General features: G+C 31.4%; 2 protein-coding genes and 2 long non-coding RNA genes across 4 annotated transcripts; 3 read left to right on the plus strand and 1 right to left on the minus strand.

Annotated features, from left to right (window-relative positions):
* Positions 1-61: 61 nt before the first annotated feature.
* On the plus strand, positions 62-5,397 carry LOC117128909. Its single transcript, XR_004452323.1, has 2 exons — positions 62-2,614; positions 2,650-5,397. It is a non-coding gene; the product is annotated as an uncharacterized LOC117128909 (long non-coding RNA).
* On the minus strand, positions 2,782-10,425 carry LOC103845126. The gene is made up of 4 exons (XR_628461.2): positions 10,275-10,425; positions 10,082-10,193; positions 9,941-9,994; positions 2,782-9,806 (listed from the first exon to the last, which is right to left on the minus strand). It is a non-coding gene; the product is annotated as an uncharacterized LOC103845126 (long non-coding RNA).
* Positions 10,382-12,402, plus strand: LOC103845127 (30S ribosomal protein S16-2, chloroplastic/mitochondrial). The gene is made up of 5 exons (XM_009121959.3): positions 10,382-10,416; positions 10,680-10,690; positions 11,077-11,223; positions 11,332-11,377; positions 11,932-12,402. Coding segments are annotated over exons 2-5 (411 nt in total). The 5' UTR covers positions 10,382-10,416; positions 10,680-10,689; the 3' UTR covers positions 12,149-12,402.
* A 979-nt stretch (positions 12,403-13,381) lies between these two features.
* LOC103845128 (nucleosome assembly protein 1;3) lies at positions 13,382-16,384 on the plus strand. The gene is made up of 12 exons (XM_009121960.3): positions 13,382-13,605; positions 13,701-13,744; positions 13,832-13,927; positions 14,068-14,160; positions 14,338-14,425; positions 14,513-14,574; positions 14,666-14,850; positions 14,967-15,144; positions 15,232-15,275; positions 15,410-15,623; positions 15,709-15,726; positions 16,067-16,384. The coding sequence occupies exons 1-12, from the start codon at positions 13,560-13,562 to the stop codon at positions 16,133-16,135; spliced, it is 1,137 nt and encodes a 378-aa protein (XP_009120208.1). The 5' UTR covers positions 13,382-13,559; the 3' UTR covers positions 16,136-16,384.
* The last annotated feature ends 3,965 nt before the right edge of the window (positions 16,385-20,349 follow it).

Raw genomic sequence — 20,349 nt, forward strand, 5'->3', positions numbered from 1 at the left:
ACCTCAGACCAGTTAGGAAAATATTCAAGGATAATAATGGAATATCGAATCACTTGTTTTAGAAACATACTTACCAAAGGATAAACAATTTCAGAAAACAGACTTTGGTTTTGGCAGCCAACACGGCTACAAGCCCTACTTATCTTCGCGAATCCTCCATCTCCCCAAGTAGTGCCCCATGAATTTTGTATTATCCAATAATGATTACCATTTAAGCTGTTGTAGCCCACCAGTAAAACCACGTGATCACCTCTAGGTTTCTTAGACGTTTTCGGTCCATAGTAAATCCCCTAAAATTTACACACACGCAAACATAATTAATATTAATGTTTAACATATCAATTGAACAATTGATTAAACAATACATAACTTACTTCTCCAATATGAGATCTTAACTCATCTGTAGCTTGTAAACTCACTATTACAGGACCAGTATCCACTAATTTGATCAACTCTTCTTCGTTGACCTCTGTAATTGACACCAGATCCTCAATCTTCAAAACAGGTACTTCTTTTCTCTAGCAAAAAAAAAACAGTTAAATACAAAAAACTTAATTGTTAAGATATATAAATCATCTTACCATTATCTTTCTAGCGCATGGATCCTTTTTGTTTGTCCTCTTTGCGCATTCACAATCTTCTTTCCGAATTACACCTTCATTTTTCAAAAAGCTTCTTATTTCCTTAAAGTTCTTGACAGCTCCTTGGGCCTTCTTTTTTTCGATGCTGTCAAAAAGGTGTTTATCCGAAAGTGAAATATCCAAGCCAAACAGGATTTTCACTCTTGCTTCTAGAGATTTGTTGGTGCTGTGAACCCAACATGTTTCTGTATAAAAATATTAAAACATTTGGGGTGTATATGATTCACTTACTTTATTATAATTATACATACGGACATTGCGTATTTTAAGTATGAGATAAAAGATATATACCCTTGTTTCCTTGGTTAGTAACCTCCTTATAAACAGCACCTTCAGTTTTACTCCAATCTCTTGAGTAGTATTTAGCACCTCTAACATCCTAAAAACATATATATTTTGATAAATAACAGCATAACATTAGGGGTTGATAAAAAAAACAGCATAACAATAGGGGAGTTTAATAAAAATTGAAAAGATAGAAATATAATTAAACGAAAATAATCACTTACAGGTGGATAGTGTGGATCACAGCTTGTCAAGCGCTTAATAAAAATAAAATCTTATGTTAATAAGAATACATAATTCCAGAAAATGATTGTTTAAAACAGTGTTAGAGATTTACCACGGTATTTGCAGTAACATTTTCCACTTTGGATTTCTTTTTCCCTCCTTTTGATTTTTTGTCTTTGCTTCCACCATACTGTTGACTATCCCCTTCCATGACCTAATTAAAACAAAAATAATAATAATATTAGAACCTTTAAATATGAACACTGAGTTCAAAAGAGGAGAAAACAAAATCATTTTTTCGGTGAGAAAAATCTAAGAAAAGAAACGAAGAAAATAAATGTAACAAAACATAAGCGGTTTTCTCAAAAACCTTTAAACATTAACGTTGAGTTCAAAAAAAAGAAAAGAAAACTAAATCAAATCAGTTTTCTCTGTGATAAACCAGGAAAAGAGATGACGAACATAAATCAAACAAAGCATCAGTGGGTTTTCCCAAAATAAATTTAAACATGAACTTTGAGTTCTTCAAAAGAGAAGAAAACCACTTTGTGAGAATCCAAGAAAATAAAGGAACGAACATAAATACATTTATTGAAGTGGAGATGACACCGGTGTTCTTAGAAAAGGAAAAAAAGGACAAAAGAAATACTTACTTGAGTAGAGTAGGCGATGGTTTTCTTAGAAAGATCAGAAATCAAAATAAGGATTTTCGCTAGAGAATACTGGGTTTCTGAGAAAGATGAGAAAGAAAATAGGGATCTTCTCTCCTGGTTAATAGATGAGAGAGACACAGAGTATGTGACACTGCACTGTATCATATATATTTATCTGTGTACTGTTGGTCATCCATCATACAAGAAGAAAAAGATTGTTTTTTGTTCAATAAATGTAGTTTTTTTACATAGTCCTATATTATGATCTTAATTACTCTAAAGAATACGGAATAAATACTTTTAATATTTATTTTTAATGACCCATATACGTATGCTACTACTATTTAATTTAGTGAGATTAAAAACTCAAAAAGTTGTAAAATGATAGAACTAATATTATTAATTAGGTGTTCTCATGTTTTTATATTTGAATGCATCAAACATATAATCACTAGCTGCAACATTCATACATTTATGATTAATTCTGTCATCCATTAGACCAAAAAAATTCTGTCATCCATGTTATAGACTTTCCTATTTATATTTCTGTTGAATATTTTAACCATTTAAATTTTAATTAGTACTCAAAATTTAACCCTTCAACATAAAATAACGTTATAAATTGTCATGTGATCTTTTAATTTATTATGTGCATGGATGGTCCCATGTGATACGATGTTATTTAGGGCACAAGGATTAATGAGTTAAAATATTATTTCCAGTAAAATAGTTTCGAAAAGAAAAGGACATATTATCCACATATCGTGCAGCCATATACATGTGTATTGTCACCATATGCATAAAATGTAGGTATTCTTTTTTTTTTTTGTTAAGTAAAAATGTAGGTATTCTCTCATATGGAATACCATATCAATGTTTATCATTTGGTATTGTCGTTTTTGTTACTTTAAACTCCAGAGTCAATTTATATGCGTAGTACTGTATCTGTATATTGTGGTTCATTTATCGCACATGACTTTTTTTTTTTTTTTAAACTCGCACATGACTTATGTGTGTGATTTAAAAATACATCATGCTCGTCCATCCGATAACATGCTGATTTGAAAGTTCACAGAAAATAAAACGCATTACTTATCTACGAAAGTACTACGGTGACTAAAGATAAAATGATTATCGAAATTATATGATAGTCCACAATTTTGCTGACACTAATCAAATGATAGTTTTTGGGGTATTTCAATAATTTAATGGGTATCTGTCCGATTATATGTAAATTTGGATATGCTTATTACTTACAGATTTGTAGAACCTAAAAAAAAATATATCAAAAGTTTGTTTAAGATGTGAAGTTAGTAGGCATCTATGGTCTCTGATCACAAGGCGGCTAGGATACAGAACCTTCACCTTCCACACTTGGACAGCTTTCACTTCCTGGCTGGGTTCTCAACACCCCACCCACTCATCTACCTTGCGTCGTCTTGCGGCCCAAGCAACAATCTACATCCTCTGGTATGAGCGCAATAGCCGTCTCCACAACAACATGTCATCATCACCAGCGGCTCTGTTCAAGCAACTTGACAGGCTGATCAAAGATTCCATTCTTGCTCGACGGAAGATAAAGGCTTTCGGTGGGCTCCTTAGGCGCTGGCTTGCCTTCGCCTAGACCTCTGTTTTATCATCTGTTGCATTTTGCTAATCTAGTTCAGGTTTACACCATGTTTTTTCTCTTTTTGCCATGGTGCTCTCCTGTAAGCTTTAACCTTTGTATTACACAACCTGCCCATTCTAGTAATGAAATTCATATTCTTAGCAAAAAAAAAAAAGTTTGTTTAAAGTTGACGTACAAAAATAGTTCCCCCAAAACAAAATACAATCAAACTAGAGTACAGAAATAATCCAGAATATGATCATCAAGTTTTCCTTTTGTTCACTTGTAAATGTAGTAAAAACTTTCCTACAATCTACATTTAGGAAAATGCTTGTTTACTTGCCATCTTCAGATAATTTCTTTGTGCCCCCTATAATCATAATTCATATCAATATAAAACCTCTTCTCATTCTCAACTTAAACAGCAGCTTAAGCCATTTATTTTCTTATTAATGTTCAATTAATTATTATACATTATTATTATATAATATTGATAATACAATAAATATTATTATAAACTACATTGAAATCTTTTTAAATTAATAATGTTGCGCACTAAAACTATTTTTTTTATTATTAATTTATAGATATATTAATTTATTAATATAATAATTAAACAAAAAACTCAATTTGGAACTAGAAAATTATATTATTTTATAGAAATTTTTAGTGTATATTAATTTATAGAGTATTAATTTAAAGAGGTTATACTGTATTGATAAATAGTTTCATAACATCATTTAATCTATCAGTAGTACATGCATGGTTCCGTTGTGGATACGATGTTGTTTAGGGCACAATATATAGTGATATTAGTTTCCAATAAAAGACGTTTCTAAAAGAGAGACAAATATTTGAACAAAAAATAAATAAAAAAGCGAGAGACAAATTATAACTGCAGCTGCCACCTCAAAAGGTAATCTTGATCCCCATATGGGACCATATACATAAATAAGTATACTCTGACAGGGATATTAAACTATCAATGCCTGATTTTTCTTTATGTATATTATCGATTCTTGTTACCTTAATTCCTGATTTTTTTGTCAACCTAATTCCTGAATTATTGCTCAAAATACTAGTTACGTTTTCAATTTTAACTAAAATCATCTAGTATCTTCATTACTTAGACATTTTGGATTATAACACACTTACTTTTTAAATAACACACTTACTTTTTAAATACATATGCTGTATTACCATGGCCCATGGGCAGAGCAAAGAATGCTTTACTGACACGAGCCTGCCCAGAGACAAGCGTATGTAACCAATGACTGTCAATAAAACGTTAATATATAAAGTTATATATAGTAATATATATTCGTTTGACCAAAAAAGTAAATATGTATTCAAAATCTTAAATCGGTTCTTGAGAAGTTATAACCCAATCAATCACGTCAGATTATGTGTGCTAATTACAAAATAAATAATGTTTCCAAAGATTCACAAAACAAGAAATTCACCAGTAAGGAAACTTTATGTTCCTACTTTCTAATTTGATCATAATATTTTAAAAAGCCAAACAAAAGCGTATATCCCTTGAATTCTATCAGTATAAATACCGGTCTTTCATATAATAAAAGTCTCTAATTGCTAAACAAGTTCATAAACATATATAGCATATATATGTCTCATAAAACTGAGGAGTGAGGAGCTCATATAATGGCTAAACACACTACTAATCACATCTTCAACCCTACTCCATTTTTAACTCTCAATTATGGAGTAAAATCTTCTCCAACTCCACTCTATATTCAACTCCAAAATGGAGTAATGACTAGGGTTACTCCATTTATAAAGTAATCTTACTCACTACTCCATTTTGGAGTTGAACTTTTTATATTTATGAAATAGTCCTTTTAATCTTTAATGTTTTTATTTCATACTTAAAATAATATAATAACATGAAAAAATATAATACTCCGCAAAAGATTACTTTATAGTTTACATAAAATATGCATAAACTCATAAAAGTCAAAACTAAGAATAAATGATATAAAAAATATAATATAATATAAATAAGTAATTTAATAATTAATTCGGTAAATTGTTTTTGGAACTACCAAAATTGGTGAAGTATTATTCAAACGGAACAGATGAGTTTTTTAATCTGTGGGTCAAAATTTTGATTGATAACATTTGTACTTGTTGAACTTGATATATGCACAAACAATAAGATCCAATACATAATTCAAATTACAAAACAAAACTTTGTTTTTTATTTTTGTTCTTTTAATGCATATAAATATTTTTGAATTAGAAAAATTCCATATGATAAAATATGCACGGATTGAAATTGGAAGATAATATCTAGTTGTAATTTAATGATAAATATTGAATTTAAATAGAATATATTACTATGGAAATTTTGTAAACATAAAATAGTTGGGTTTATTGTTAAATTTTTATAAGTTGAAGGTACTACTAACAATTATTAACTAAATGAAAAAATAAATATTTTGTTTGAAGTAAAAAAATGGAGTAATACATTAGAGTAAAACCCAACTCCATTTTGGAGTTACACCATTTTAGAGTAAAATTTGGAATAATACATTGGAGATGCTCTAAACGGCTCAAACCATTTATTTTTGTTAATAGTATTCAATATCGAATAACATCACAAACTGTTGATGAATAGTTTATGTGATCATTTAACTTAGTATGTGCATGGTCCCATTCATGTTGTTTAGGGTACAGGAACTACTGTGTTAGAAAAAAACCTTTTGTCCAATAAAATGATTTGTATAGAAGAGAAGGACAATTTTATCCACATAGGTACACCATAGAATGTATATTGTCACCATTTATATAAGCATGCACTCATGAGGAGCATCATATCGATGTCTGATCATTTTATCGTCGACTTTTGTTACTTGAATTCTTGAATCAGTTTTATTGCATGGTGGGTATATTTCTATGGTTTATTAATCGCACATGATTTGTGTGTGTGATTTTTAAAAATATATAATACTAGTTTATCAAACAACGTGATAATTTGAAAACTCATAGAAAGTAGAACGCACCGTGCCTAAAAGATAAAATGTCTAATTGGAATGATGTTATAGGTCATGATTTACTGAAACCCATCAACATGTATATATAGACTTGGCCAAAATCAGTATATTTTGGGGTATTTTAGTAATATACTGAGTATCTTTCGGATTTGCTACTTAATTGATTTGTCGAAATTTAAACTATTTAATCGATGTATATATAGATATTTTGTTTTATATACACAAAGAGTTTTCTTTTTTTTGGTAAAAGACACAAAGAGTTTTACCAAAAGATTACTAAGTAGGTTAAAGAAAGAATCATATAGATGTTCATACAGCGTTTTCCTTTTGTTGTTTTCTTATGAATACAATCATAAAGTTTGATTTGCATCTAACGTGTGAAAAAAACCATGATGATCTGCATTGAAGGATATGCTTTTTTGTCGGTTCCAAGAATGAATGATGTCATTTTAAAAGACCGAGACCAAGATATTATTGGCTCTCTTCAGAAGATTATATACTTTTGCTACGACTCTTCAGAAGATATCTTTTATACCCTAACTCAACATAAGAAAACCTCATATTTTCCCCTAAATTAAGCAACGAAACGGCTTAAACCATCTAGTTTCTTGTAATTATCCAATTACAAATATATTCACTTCGATCCAAAAAAAGTTTCTTGTACATGTTTTATTTGATACGATCTTATAGAGCACAACAAAGTTATTTTCTGGGGTAAAATTCAACAGAGATATCTTTTTCCAATAAAAGATGTTTCAGAAAGAAAGAGACAGGTTGTAACTACCCACCAGTTCAAAAGATTGTCATCTTTATCCCTATATTTACATACTATTATTCTTGGACTATCAATGTCAGGTTTTTCATACTAGTATTATCGATTCTTGTTAGTTGTTTAGTACCTTAAATTCTTGAGTTATTACTCAAAAAGTCAAAACTAATGCTAACTACATACATATCCAAAGTTAGATAACTTTTTTCATTGCTAAGAAACATTGGATTATAAGATAACAGAACACAAATATATATAGATACATATATATATATATATATATTCAACTTTATCAAGTAAGTCCCATCTACACGAGCAATAACATTATAATGCTTTCCTAGCCGAGTCTCCACACAGACATGTGTCTGCCAGGGACGAGTGTAACACATGGCATGTTGTATGGATAATATAAAGTTCTAAACAGTGACATTCAAAATTTATTCATTTTTAATATCATTAACAAAACTCTTAAAATGTAAAAAAGTTATAATTGGTCAATCAATCATGTCAGATTATGTATGATCTTTTTTTTTTTTGGAACACTATTATGTATAATCTCTTCTTTTTTTTTTGACGTCCTTCGTTTATGTTATTAAAGTAAAAACAAACTATAGTTCCAAAGCATTCACCAAAAAGGAAATTTACATGCTAGAAAACTTTATGCTCCTACTTTCAAAAATTTGATCATAATAACTTTAAAAGCCGGAGAAGTATTCACTTATCTACTAAAGGTCTTTTGAACAAAAAAAAAATCTACTAAAGGTCTTTTTTACTGTTGATCAAAGAAAGTTCTTTTTTTTTTACTTTTCTATTTGAATCATAGTATTTTTCAAGTCAAAGAATAAAACTGTCAACATATCGAAGATCTTTTCTTTCACTTTTCTTTTGTTTACAAGAAAACGAAAGCACATTAACAGTAATCCCGTTTATCATTTGGTAATTCATATTAGATTAATGCTATATATTTACACTCACATTTGCCATCCCGTGGAATTATCTATTCTCACAAGAAATGAAACATTTAAACAGAGAATCAATCTCTGCAATGGCTAAAGGTGGACAAGAACTCGAGAATCTTAGAAGAAATGTTCCCTGAGTTTCTAATTACACTCGTATTAACTATAACGTCGCCCTTATTTACAGCTTTTGCATGATCACATGTGCGTCTTTCAACTTGTTTTATGTGCTCTTCGACCAAAAAGAAAGTTACATGTGATCATTTAATTTATTGTGTACATGTCCTATTTGATACGATCTTTTAATGCACAACAGATATATCTTTTTCTGGGGTAAAATTCAACAGACAACAGAGATTATCTTTTTCCAAGAAAAGATGTTTCAGAAAGAAAGAGACAGGTTGTAACTACCACCAGCTCAGAAGATTGTCATTTTTGTTCCTGTATTTACATATATTCTCGGAGTATCAATATCAGGTTTTTCATTCTAGTATTATCGATTCTTGTTAGTAATTTATACCTTAAATTCCTGAATTATTACTCAAAACTAATGCTAACTTCATATCCAAATTTAAATAACTTTTTTCACTGATTATAAGATAACAGACACATATATATATATATACACATATATATTCAACTTTATCAAGTAAGTCCACGTACACACGAGCAATAACATTATGCTTTCCTAGCCGAGTTTCCACACAAGGACATGTGTCTGCCCAGGGACTAGTGTTACACATGGCAAGTTGTATGGATATTATAAAGTTCAAATTTATACTCTTAAAATGTAAAGTGACATTCAAATTTATTTATTTTTAGAATCATCAAAACTCTTAAAATGTAAAAAATTATAAATGGTCAATCAATCATGTCAGATTGTGTATGGTCTCTTCTTTTATGTTAGTAAAGTAAAAACAAATTAATATATTTCCAACACATTCACCAAAAAGGAAATTTACATGCTGGAAAACTTTATTCTCCTACTTTCTGGTTTGATCATATTAACTGTAAAAGCCAAAAAAGTATTCACTTATCGACTATAGTTCTTTTTTTACTGTTGATAAAAATGTTCCATAAGATCTTTACTTTTCTTTTGTTTACTTTTAAATGAGATTACATAAGATTTTTTTGTTTTTACTTTTCTTTTGTTTACAAGAAAATGATATTACATTAACACTAATCCCGTTTATCATTTGGTGACTCATATTAAGATTAATGCAATATATATTTACAACCCGGTGGATTTATCTATTCTCACAAGAAATGAAACCTTTAAATAAAGAATAACTCGAGAATCTTGGAAGATATGTTCGCTGAGTTTCTGGTTACACTCGTATTAACTGTAACGTCTCCCTTATTTACAGCTTCTGCATGATCACATGTTCGTCTTTCAACTTTAGCGGATTCCAATTCTGCAGCAAGTTTCATGGCAGAGTTTAAAGAACTCTGAATGTGTGAGTTAGGCGTTGTCTTGTCGTTTCTACTACTTGCTGGTTCTTCCAGTTCATATGATAAGAAACTGATCCCTTTTGGAGGCACCAAAGGAACAGAGATTCTCTGTTGTGACTGCTTCAAGCTCTGAATTACCAGAGTTCTGTGCGTTTTGCTTGATTATGAATAGTTCTGTGCGTTTTGCAAAGTGGCAGCAAGGCTGAAACAAAAAGAGACACAGTATTATGAATAGATACAAGCAAGAAAACAATATACGAATTAGCTTTTGCCTAAATGATTGATGTTATATAAAGTTGAGAAGAGTAGTATATGTATTAAAACAGTAAACCATACCAAAGATTTGGTTTCCGGAGTTGCATCGTGTGAAAATTTACATGTGTCTCCTCCCTGCAATACATGGTTAAAATTATTACATCAACACAAGAAAAGATAGATCCCAGAGAATCTTGTAGACTCCAGAGCCCTTGAGCATACCTCATGACACGGTCCCTTGAGATAGTATCGACAAAATTTTGTAGGTTTTGGTTTCCGAGCTACAGGTTTAAGCTTCTTCACGCCCCAGTGATATACGCTATTGAGCTCTTTTCTTCCGAGCATGAAAAATAGCTTATCAATAAGCAAACATCTTATCCCATACAAAAAAAAAAAATTGCATATGATATGTTACCTTCTTTCTAGCCTTTGCTTCCTTAGAAGGCGCAGACTTGTTCTTTAGGCAAGTTCGAGAAGCCATCTGCAGAAAACACAAGTCAGATTTTGAAAACGACATACAGGAGATTGATCAGCAACATAGCATTCGATCTTTTTGTTTATTGTGGATACCTTTTCCGAAGTTTGATCATTCTCCTTTAGTCCAGGAAAAAGACTAGGATAAGTAGACTCTTAGCAGTCCCTTGTATCGACTAGCAAATTATCTATATCTCCTACAAGCATATTATCAAATATGTGTCCTTCTTTGACATCATCGTCTTGAACCATCTGAACTCTGAAGAATCAGAGTCTGACTACTAGTTACAGAGTTGCATCTCTTTTATTACTAGTCTCCAAGACTCCACAACTTACACCTTCAAAAAATTTGGCCAATAAACTCAGAAACCTTATCACTACCTTCCACTGAACCTAGCAAAACCAGACTTGTCAGCGTCACTGTGAAGGAGATCACTTGCTTGTTTGGTTTCGCCATACCATTGTAGTTATTCAGATCCAGTTCCTCAAAGGGACTCACACAATTTTTTCTGGAACGAAGTCTTCACTTTCATTGACTATAAGCTCAAACTCATCGGAAAAGATGCATCTTGCAAGTCAATTCCGTCCAAAACATCTCCAAGCATCAATCTTTTTTTTCTAATTATCTCTTGAGTCATTCAAACGACGCCGTTTAAGGACCCAACTCCGTAGAGAAAAAAAACCCTATCGATCGATCGTAAAAAGTTTCGAATCACAGTCTCTCTCTCTCATTGGATCATTTTTGGAAGAGAGAAACATGGTTGTACGGCTCAGGTTATCGAGGCTAGGATGCAAAAATCGACCATTTTTCCGGGTAATGGCAGCTGATAGCAGATCCCCTAGAGACGGGAAGCACATCGAGGTCTTGGGTTACTTCAATCCTCTCCCTGGTCAGTGCTTGCTTGGAGTGAGTTCATTCCATTCCATTCCATTGCTCTCTTACCTTGGTTCTTACACGATCTCTGTGGTTTTGACACAATTGATTGGTTTGTGTGCAGGGCAGGACGGTGGTAAGAGAATGGGTCTCAAGTTTGACCGTATCAAGTAATCTTCCCTTCTCCAACCTCTTGATGATTGATTACTTAGACCGTGAAATGTAAATGGAACTGAAAAATTTTGTGGGAGCAGTCTGAATTTGAGTATAATTGCATTTTAGTTTTCCTTCTTGCCATACTACTTTACTGTTAGTTGAAGCAAGGATGTGCCTCATTGAAATCCAATCAATTAGTACTAGTTTAAAAAGTGATTTAGACTTTGTGGAACTGCCTTGGTGCATGACAAATGAAACTCCTCCTTTAGTTTTGAGTCTTTCTATGGAACTTCTTCTCTGAGTTCTTTGCCATTGCTTCGTATTTCTTTAAGATGAATAATCTATTGATTCTTCATTCGGATAAACACTTACCATTCATATTCAACCTCTTTTGCATTTGATAATAAGGTCATGTAGGCTATATGTAGCTCTGCAATCTTGTCATGCTCTTTTGCAATCGTTTCAAATAAATATTTATGACGTTTGTTTATGAATGTGTAATTTCAACAAAAGATGCATGTAACTTTTGATTAATGGACATGTTTTTTTTTTTTTTTCCTATGTACAGATACTGGTTATCTGTTGGTGCTCAGGCATCAGACCCGGTTCAACGTCTCCTTTTCAGATCCGGTTTACTTCCTCCTCCTCCAATGGTGGCTATGGGGCGTAAAGGTGGAGAAAGAGACACTCGCCCTGTAGATCCAATGACAGGTCGCTATGTGGATGCAGAGAAAACACCAGCGATTAGCGACAACAAGCCTAAGGAAGAAGACAAAAGTCCATGATTCATTTGACTAAGGAAGCAGACATGAAGAATCCATGAATTAGTCGCGTTAGCCTTTGTCGTTGTACCTTATCTAAGTTCAGTATGTTACTTCTCTGTAATGCACATTCCTAGTTAATCTTGGCTTGATTTCCTTTATAAAATTCCCTATGTTTGGGAATAACGACGATGTGTTTAGCAGCCTTTTGCGGAACCGGCACGCATTTTGCATTGGGATTAATAAGGGTATTGAATTTCCTACCACTTTTGTTGAAATGTATTTGAAAATTAAATTTCACAATTTCATAATATGTATATATATTTTCTCAAGTTTTAGAGTCACTGAAATTATCTCAATTATTCATTTAGCTAGGTTACAGATTTATTTGGAAATAACAATTTTTTTATAACTTTGGATCTTACATAAGAACAAATCCCACGCTTTTAAAACATAGGTCAAAATCAAGTAATGATATTGAATTAAAAAATCTTTCAAACATCATGCCAAAATTTCTTATTTCCATTACTTTTCGATGATGTTTTAATCAAATATTACTATAATTTATAAAAGATTTTAATTCGAGAAACTTTGAATAATCCAATACATATATTCGATGGATATGTTTTTAGTAAAGGTAACAATCTATACTATTTTTTCAGAAGTGAATTTACTGATTTGTCATGTTCTCCATAATTTTAGATAGTTTTACTTATTTGTCATGTTTTTATTATGTTTTAACAAAATCATTGATTTATTACTAGTTTTTAGTTTAATCACTAATTTATTAATTTTAAAAATACTTTTATTGAATCTTATATATAATTTAAAACTAATTTCATTTTAGTAATTTTAAATTTATATGTTATATTATATATTAAACAATTGATCATAAAATAAGATAGTTCTTATATATATATATATATTGTGTTGCAATCTGAAAAAAATATTTTTACTGTAAAGGTTATAAAATTAAGAACAAAAAAATTAAAATTAAATATCAGTCAAGCAAAAAAGGTTATATAAAAACAGTTTCTAAAATATTTCTAAGATATGAGTGTTTTAAAATTTTTAACACAATATAATTAATAAGTATATATTTTGATGAAAAATATTTGACATATATAAATACTTTGATGTTTGATTTAAATATTTGAAAACATAAATAATAAATTCTTATGTTGATTTTAGATTTAGATTAATAAAAAATATAAATTATTAAATATTCGAAGATTATGTCTTCATGTGCGGGCAAAAAACCTAATTAAAAAAAAGTTATAAAAAAAAAGAAAAGAAAAATGCCAGCGAGCGAAATTAAAAAAAAAACGGCAGTTATTAGGTATAATAAAGGAAGGCACGTCTTGTGTGTTTAGTCGCCACCCAGAAACCCTCACCTCTTCTTCCTCCTCACCTCAACCTCTCCACAACTCCCAAAATGAGCAACGATAAGGACAGCTTCAACGTCGGCGATCTCACCGCCGGTAATTTATCTAATCCGTCTCTTTGTTTGTTTCTTCGTGGTCAAAGTTTCCCTCAGGTTGAGATTTCTAACCCCTAGCTCTTCGTCTGTTAACAGCTCTTAAGGATGAGGATCGCGCAGGCCTTGTCAACGCTCTTAAGGTCAGTTTCAGTGACATTGTGTGCAGATTTTGAGTTTTTCTGCTGGAGATTCTGTTGTGATTGGTAAATGTTGTTGTTGATTCACAGAACAAGCTGCAGAATCTGGCTGGACAGCACTCTGATGTGCTCGAGAATCTGACTCCTAAGATCAGAAGGCGCGTTGAGGTCTTGAGGGAGATTCAGGTTGGATGTCTTCCTTTCCTTGCGGATGAATCTCAAATGTTTAAGATATTGTTTAATTGGATAGGTGTAGATTTATTAAGGTATCTTCTGAAAATGGTATTGGAATCTTTTTGATTATCTGAGAATCATTTCTTTTTCAGGGCAAACATGATGAAATTGAGGCTAAGTTCCGCGAGGAGAGAGCTGCACTTGAAGCCAAGTATCAAAAGTTATACCAGCCTTTGTATACCAAGGTAATTGCTTGCGACTGAGAAGAACAAAATATTTCAAAGTTACTACTGACTACTCTTAACGGATGAAAGTTATTGGAGACTTGCATATGTTTACTTTATTTTCTTTATTTGTAGCTGAGCTCTCTTGGCTTTATCTGTTTTCAATTTTTTTTCTTGAAACTTGATTGATACCTGCAGCGTTATGAGATTGTGAATGGAGCTATCGAAGTTGAAGGAGCTCAAGAGGATGTTAAGATGGACCAGGGAGAGGAGAAAACTGCTGAAGGTATTCTTTCTTTCTCTCTTTACCTTTGTAATTCGTATCATTGCTTGAAATAAACGGCTTTGCTTATTTCTCTTTGTTGGATTGCAGAGAAGGGAGTCCCTAGTTTCTGGCTGACCGCCTTGAAAAACAATGATGTTATATCTGAGGAGGTTAGTGTTGAACCTACAGTTTGTTTATTTGGAGTTACTCCAGTCATAACCATGGAAAATTACCAGTGTTTTAATATCCTTTTGATATCAGATCACGGAGCGTGATGAAGGAGCCCTCATGTATCTTAAAGATATTAAGTGGTGCAAGATTGAGGAACCAAAGGGATTCAAGCTTGAGTTTTTCTTCGACCAGAACCCTTACTTCAAAAACACCCTATTAACAAAGGCGTATCACATGATTGATGAAGATGAGCCTCTGCTTGAGAAGGCTATTGGGTAAGTGTTCATACTTTCTTGGATGGTTGCATAGAATAGTTCTTGTAAGGCGCTGTAGAATCTTCTTGCTGACCTATCTCCAACATTGTTCTTTTTTTTTGTGTTCTTTCTCTCAGGACAGAGATTGATTGGTATCCTGGAAAATGCTTAACTCAGAAGATTCTTAAGAAGAAGCCTAAGAAAGGTGCGAAGAATGCCAAGCCAATCACCAAAACTGAAGATTGTGAAAGCTTCTTCAACTTCTTCAGCCCTCCCCAAGTTCCTGATGATGATGAAGACATCGACGAAGACAGAGTACGTTATCATTTGGTGTTGAAACATACCGTACTTTGACTGTGTTTAACTAAACTTTGTATTAACTATTTTATGTCCCTGATGCAGGCTGAGGAACTTCAGAATCTGATGGAACAAGATTATGACATTGGGTTCGTTTTCTTCTTAACATAATCTCTGTCTGTCTGTCCATTTGCGTCTATATATGTGGAAGCTCTAGTGAGCACTTTATTGTAAAGTTATACATTTTTAAATATCTGATTCGAGTATCCCTTGAGTCGTGCAGTTCTACAATCCGGGAGAAGATTATACCTCATGCTGTCTCATGGTTTACTGGTGAGGCTATTGAAGGAGAGGAGTTTGACATAGACAATGACGATGAAGATGATATTGATGAGGACGAAGATGAGGATGAAGAAGATGATGAGGACGAAGATGAGGATGAAGAAGATGACGATGATGAAGATGAGGAAGAAGAAGTAAGCAAGACCAAAAAGAAGGTATTTTATTCCTCCTTTTTATCCAAGTAAGCAGTACCTTTTTTTTCTTTACTAACTTTAAAAATTGGTTAAAATGTTTATGCAGCCGTCAATCCTACACAAGGTACACAACCAGTTTCCTCCTCATTTTAGTAATTGTCTTAGTCAAAAGCTAGTTTCTGTCCCTCAATCCGACACCAATGAATCATAGAACAACCCGTCTCATGTAGGATTAGTGATAGATGAAACAACCGGTCAAAGCTCATTGTTACATGAATATGTGAATCATAGAAACTTAAAACACTTATCTGACTAAAGTTGCACTATAAGTAGGTAGGTTTGTAAAGAAATAAAGTTTTCTAGAATCATCATAATGCATATGTGAAGCTTAGACTAAATCTGGTATTGCAAATGTTTGCAGTAATGTGAGAGATTAATATGTTCTTATAAAAATCAAATTGCAGAAAGGAGGCAGGCCTCAGATCAACGATGGACAACAAGGGGAGAGGCCTCCTGAGTGCAAGCAACAGTAAAATGTTGTGTGTTTTGAGTGAAGTTCCATGTAAGGCAAAATGTTTGAGGTCATTGAAGTTCCGTCGTAGGCGGAATTGACCTCGCGAGATATTTGATAAATTATTTTTGGTGTTTCTTCCTTTTTTGTTTACTTGGATCACAAAGTCTTGGTTTTATTGACAAAAAAAAGTTGTGGTTTTATTACTTGTTTAAAATTAAAATTATCGTTTTGTACTTGTTTGGTGGGCAAGTTTTGTTAAGAAACTATATTTTTTTTTTTTTTTGTCAACCATTGCATTTATATTAGCCCAATGGGCAAGTTTTACAAGCTAATTCAAGCCCATACAATTAACATTATTATGCCCAAAACGAAACCCAACAACTAAAGATCACGATCCTTCCATGATGGACACGTGCTCGTCAACGTGGCTTCGTTACTTCAGAATCGAGGAACGAGAAGCGGTGCCGGAAACCTCGCCGGACAAACCTTCAGTCTCTGCCTCCGATTCGCTTGAACAAGCTTGTATGTTCTTCTTCCTTCAAACTCTGAGGAACCAAAAGTCTTCTTCTCTAATCGTTAGAGATGAGTTCAGAGAAAGCTCCAGTAGAATCAATAACAGAATTTTGTCAGAACACTACCCTATAGGGCAGCTCCAACTCTTCTGAATTCTGTATCAAATTCTCCAAAGCATATCCAAATCTCAGTTCTTGATTCCCATGGATACTTTGCCTAAACATGAAGCAAAGATTGATACCAACTCAAAATCAAAAACCAAGCTTTCTAACAAAGAAGAGAATCGGCTCTCTAGGTCCAACGGCATAGACATTAATCGAAACAGAAGGAGAAGAAACTCTGACTTTAACTTCCGATCAACACAAGGTCGGAGTTTTATTTATTCAAACCAACTCGGGTACAAAGAGAAACATGAAGCACGAACTCGAAATTGGTTTGAAAACAGTACAAAATCGTCTAAACGAAAATACAAGGTCGCCTAGCGAAAATCAAAATCGATCAAAGATCGAAAGTATATTACATACAAAAAAGTCGATTAAATCTCTCCCCCTTCTGAATGATTTGAAATTGTTAAGAAGGGATGGAGAGAAAATTATCTCTCTCTAAAATAGAGAGAGAATCGACTTAACGTGCAGCCAACTCTAACTTTTGTGTTAAGAAACTATATTTATTACGTAATTTTGGTTTCACATTTATTTAAGTATTTTATAAGGAGACATGTATTAGGCAATTTTGGAAAAAGATATTAACGTTCTCAGTAAGTATATACTATATATTCATGTAGGGTGTTGTCTGAATGTTTGTAGTAAAAATATTCACGTTCTCAGTATATATATACTATATATTCATGTAGGGTGTTGTCTAAATGTTTGTAATAATAATAGTTTTTTTTTTGTCAACTAAACTTCATTAATAGCATAAATGGTCTCAGGCCCAAATTTTAACAGCATGGTAGAGACATGTCTTAGACTGATTATCAGCAAGCCTATTTCTTTTCCTATCTCTGTAAAAGACGAAGATATCCGATAAAATTCCGTAGAAATTGAAACCGAATTTATAGCTCTGACGAATGATAGAAAGTAGTAATAATAGTTTATAGGGAAAACTGTTTTTTTAGAGCAAAAAAATGGTAACTATGTTCCTTTAGACTAATCTATATTTTGTGTCATATTTTTCTATAACACCCTTTAATATTTTTGAAAATAAATTTAATAAATAGTTTTACAAACAAAAAAAATTTGGAAAAATAGTAACTTTTGATAAAATATCTATATGAACTTAGTGATATTTTTTCCAGTTATAAAAAAGCTAAAATTATAAATTTCATATTATGTTCTAACTAAAGTAGAAAACGAAATCCACTTTTTTTATTGAATCTACAATGTTTAGAATACGTGATCTACGTAAATAGGAGTATTCTAAAAATATTTAGAATACACATTCCGCGCTTAACCTATCGTTCTAAAATCTTTAGAAATCAAAATCTACACATTAATATAAATCTAAAACACGTAGAAACCGACTTCTACAGATTTACTGTAAATCTAAAACATGTAGAAATCAAAATCTAAACATTACTATAATTCTAAAAAACTGTAGAAACCGATTTCTACATATTAGTTGTATTCTACGGATAAGAAATCAGTTCCTAAAAATATGGAAACAAAATATTTGGGAATATTCACTTTTATATTTTGAAAAAAAAATCGATTTTTTTTAAAAAAAATAAAAAAACGAAAAAGGAACAAAAAAATAAAATAAAAACGAAAAAAGAATAAAAAATTATAATTTTAAAAGGTATTACTGCTATTTTGAAAACAATTAGTCTAATGGGACATAAAATAGTATAGATTAGTATAAAGGGACATAGTTACCATTTTTTTGCTCTAAAAAAATAATTTTCCCTAGTTTATAAAGCTATATTCCCTTCTTATTATTTGAAGAGAACTTTTGATAATAAATTTTGTCTTCATGAATTTTTTTTCCTAAACTAATTACATGTTATGCTATTGCCAACTAAAACTAGAAAGAGATTATATTATATATTTCATTTTATGCATTTTATGCAGCTATAGTATATGTTGCCATATTCAAAATGTATTTCGGTTTCAATTACCACAAATGGAAATAACCACTGATTATAAACAATAAAGTAGAGTTTATGAATATTTTTTGTTATTGGAAAATGCAAATGCATAAGGTCCAATCGTCCGACCTATATCTCTAACTTATTGCAACATGTATACTTTAAAAACTATACGATTACAATAAACAATTCAAAACCGTAAACAAAGATGGATATCAACCATGTTTATGTTTCACTGTCTGGCTGGTTTTATTTTTAACAAAATGTAAAATTTTAAAACCAAATTTGTTTCCGTAATATTTAAATTTCACTTGGAACCGATGTTTTTTGTTTAAAACGTGAGTAAATCATTCCAAATTGGTTTAAATATATAACGTATACCAACCTAATTTACATTGTGACTATTGATCTATACTATTAAAGCAGGATCCTATTGTCATAATTACCTTATGGGCATGTTTCCTTCACTAACATTGCATGTTTCATTAAGGGCAATTAAGTAATATTAATAACAAATCTATATTGGGTCATTATTTTTGGATCCAGCCCAAATCAAATCTCTCTTGGACCATTTGGGCCTATTAAAAAATCAGATTCAATTCTCACTTTTTTTTTTCCTTTGGGCCATTGAGTCCAAGTTCAAATAATTTTTTTTCAACTATTCTTAATTATTATTTTTTTTCTTTTCTTAATATAATTTAAGCATTCATAAAAATAATTGAATTTTTTTATTGAAAAGTATAAATCTTTATTAAAAGTATATAATTTTTTAATTAAAATATTAACCCCATAATAAAATTAATTTATCAGAGTTATACCAACTTAATTCATTAAAAAAATAAAGTTTAATTTTTTTAACATAAATAGTCATTTAAAATGAAATACAATAAATAAAGATAAATTTTTTAAGTCTTTTATAAAATAAAACACAAATATATAAAAATGTGATATTTACTAAATATTTGTCAATTGAAAAAAAAAACAAAAATAAACCCGCGCTTTGAAAGCGCGGATCAAAATCTAGTATCTCTTATAATACATGACATATATGTGAATTGTTTCTATGGTTTATAGTTTACAACGTAAATCAAACCAACATGGTTTAAATGACATAAATATATCGAACTTAACTTGGTGAAAATGGATAGCTATTATAAGACGTGTGATATATATTATTTAAATCTACTGTGGAATATTTGGAATGCAATGTTGATTATCTATCCTTAAGAAATTGAAAATTTACCCATTGACCAAGTATAATAAAGTAATTTCGTGAGTTTATGTGACAATATAATAATATTATGCTACCACAATTATAGAATTGCATTTAATTAGTGAGTCAATCACAAGTATTCGATTTTCCATTCTACCCAGTCATATCTTTTGATTTATATTATCTTTAATAATCATTTAATTAGCAATGATTCACGTCACATTTAATATTTTCTTACCGCAATTGCTGCGGTATCTTTAAATATTTGAACAATCGTTTGGAGGAGACGAAACAGCAGATTGAATCGCTGTAAAAAAGATATCAACCGGATTTGCAAACGAACGCTGTTAGATCTTTGGAGGAAGCAAAATATCAGTTTGATTCAGAGAGAAGAAGTCCATGGGAAGCAGCAATGGCGACT

The sequence above is a fragment of the Brassica rapa genome, chromosome A10 (genome assembly GCF_000309985.2).
Source record: "Brassica rapa cultivar Chiifu-401-42 chromosome A10, CAAS_Brap_v3.01, whole genome shotgun sequence".
Taxonomy (NCBI): domain Eukaryota; kingdom Viridiplantae; phylum Streptophyta; class Magnoliopsida; order Brassicales; family Brassicaceae; genus Brassica; species Brassica rapa.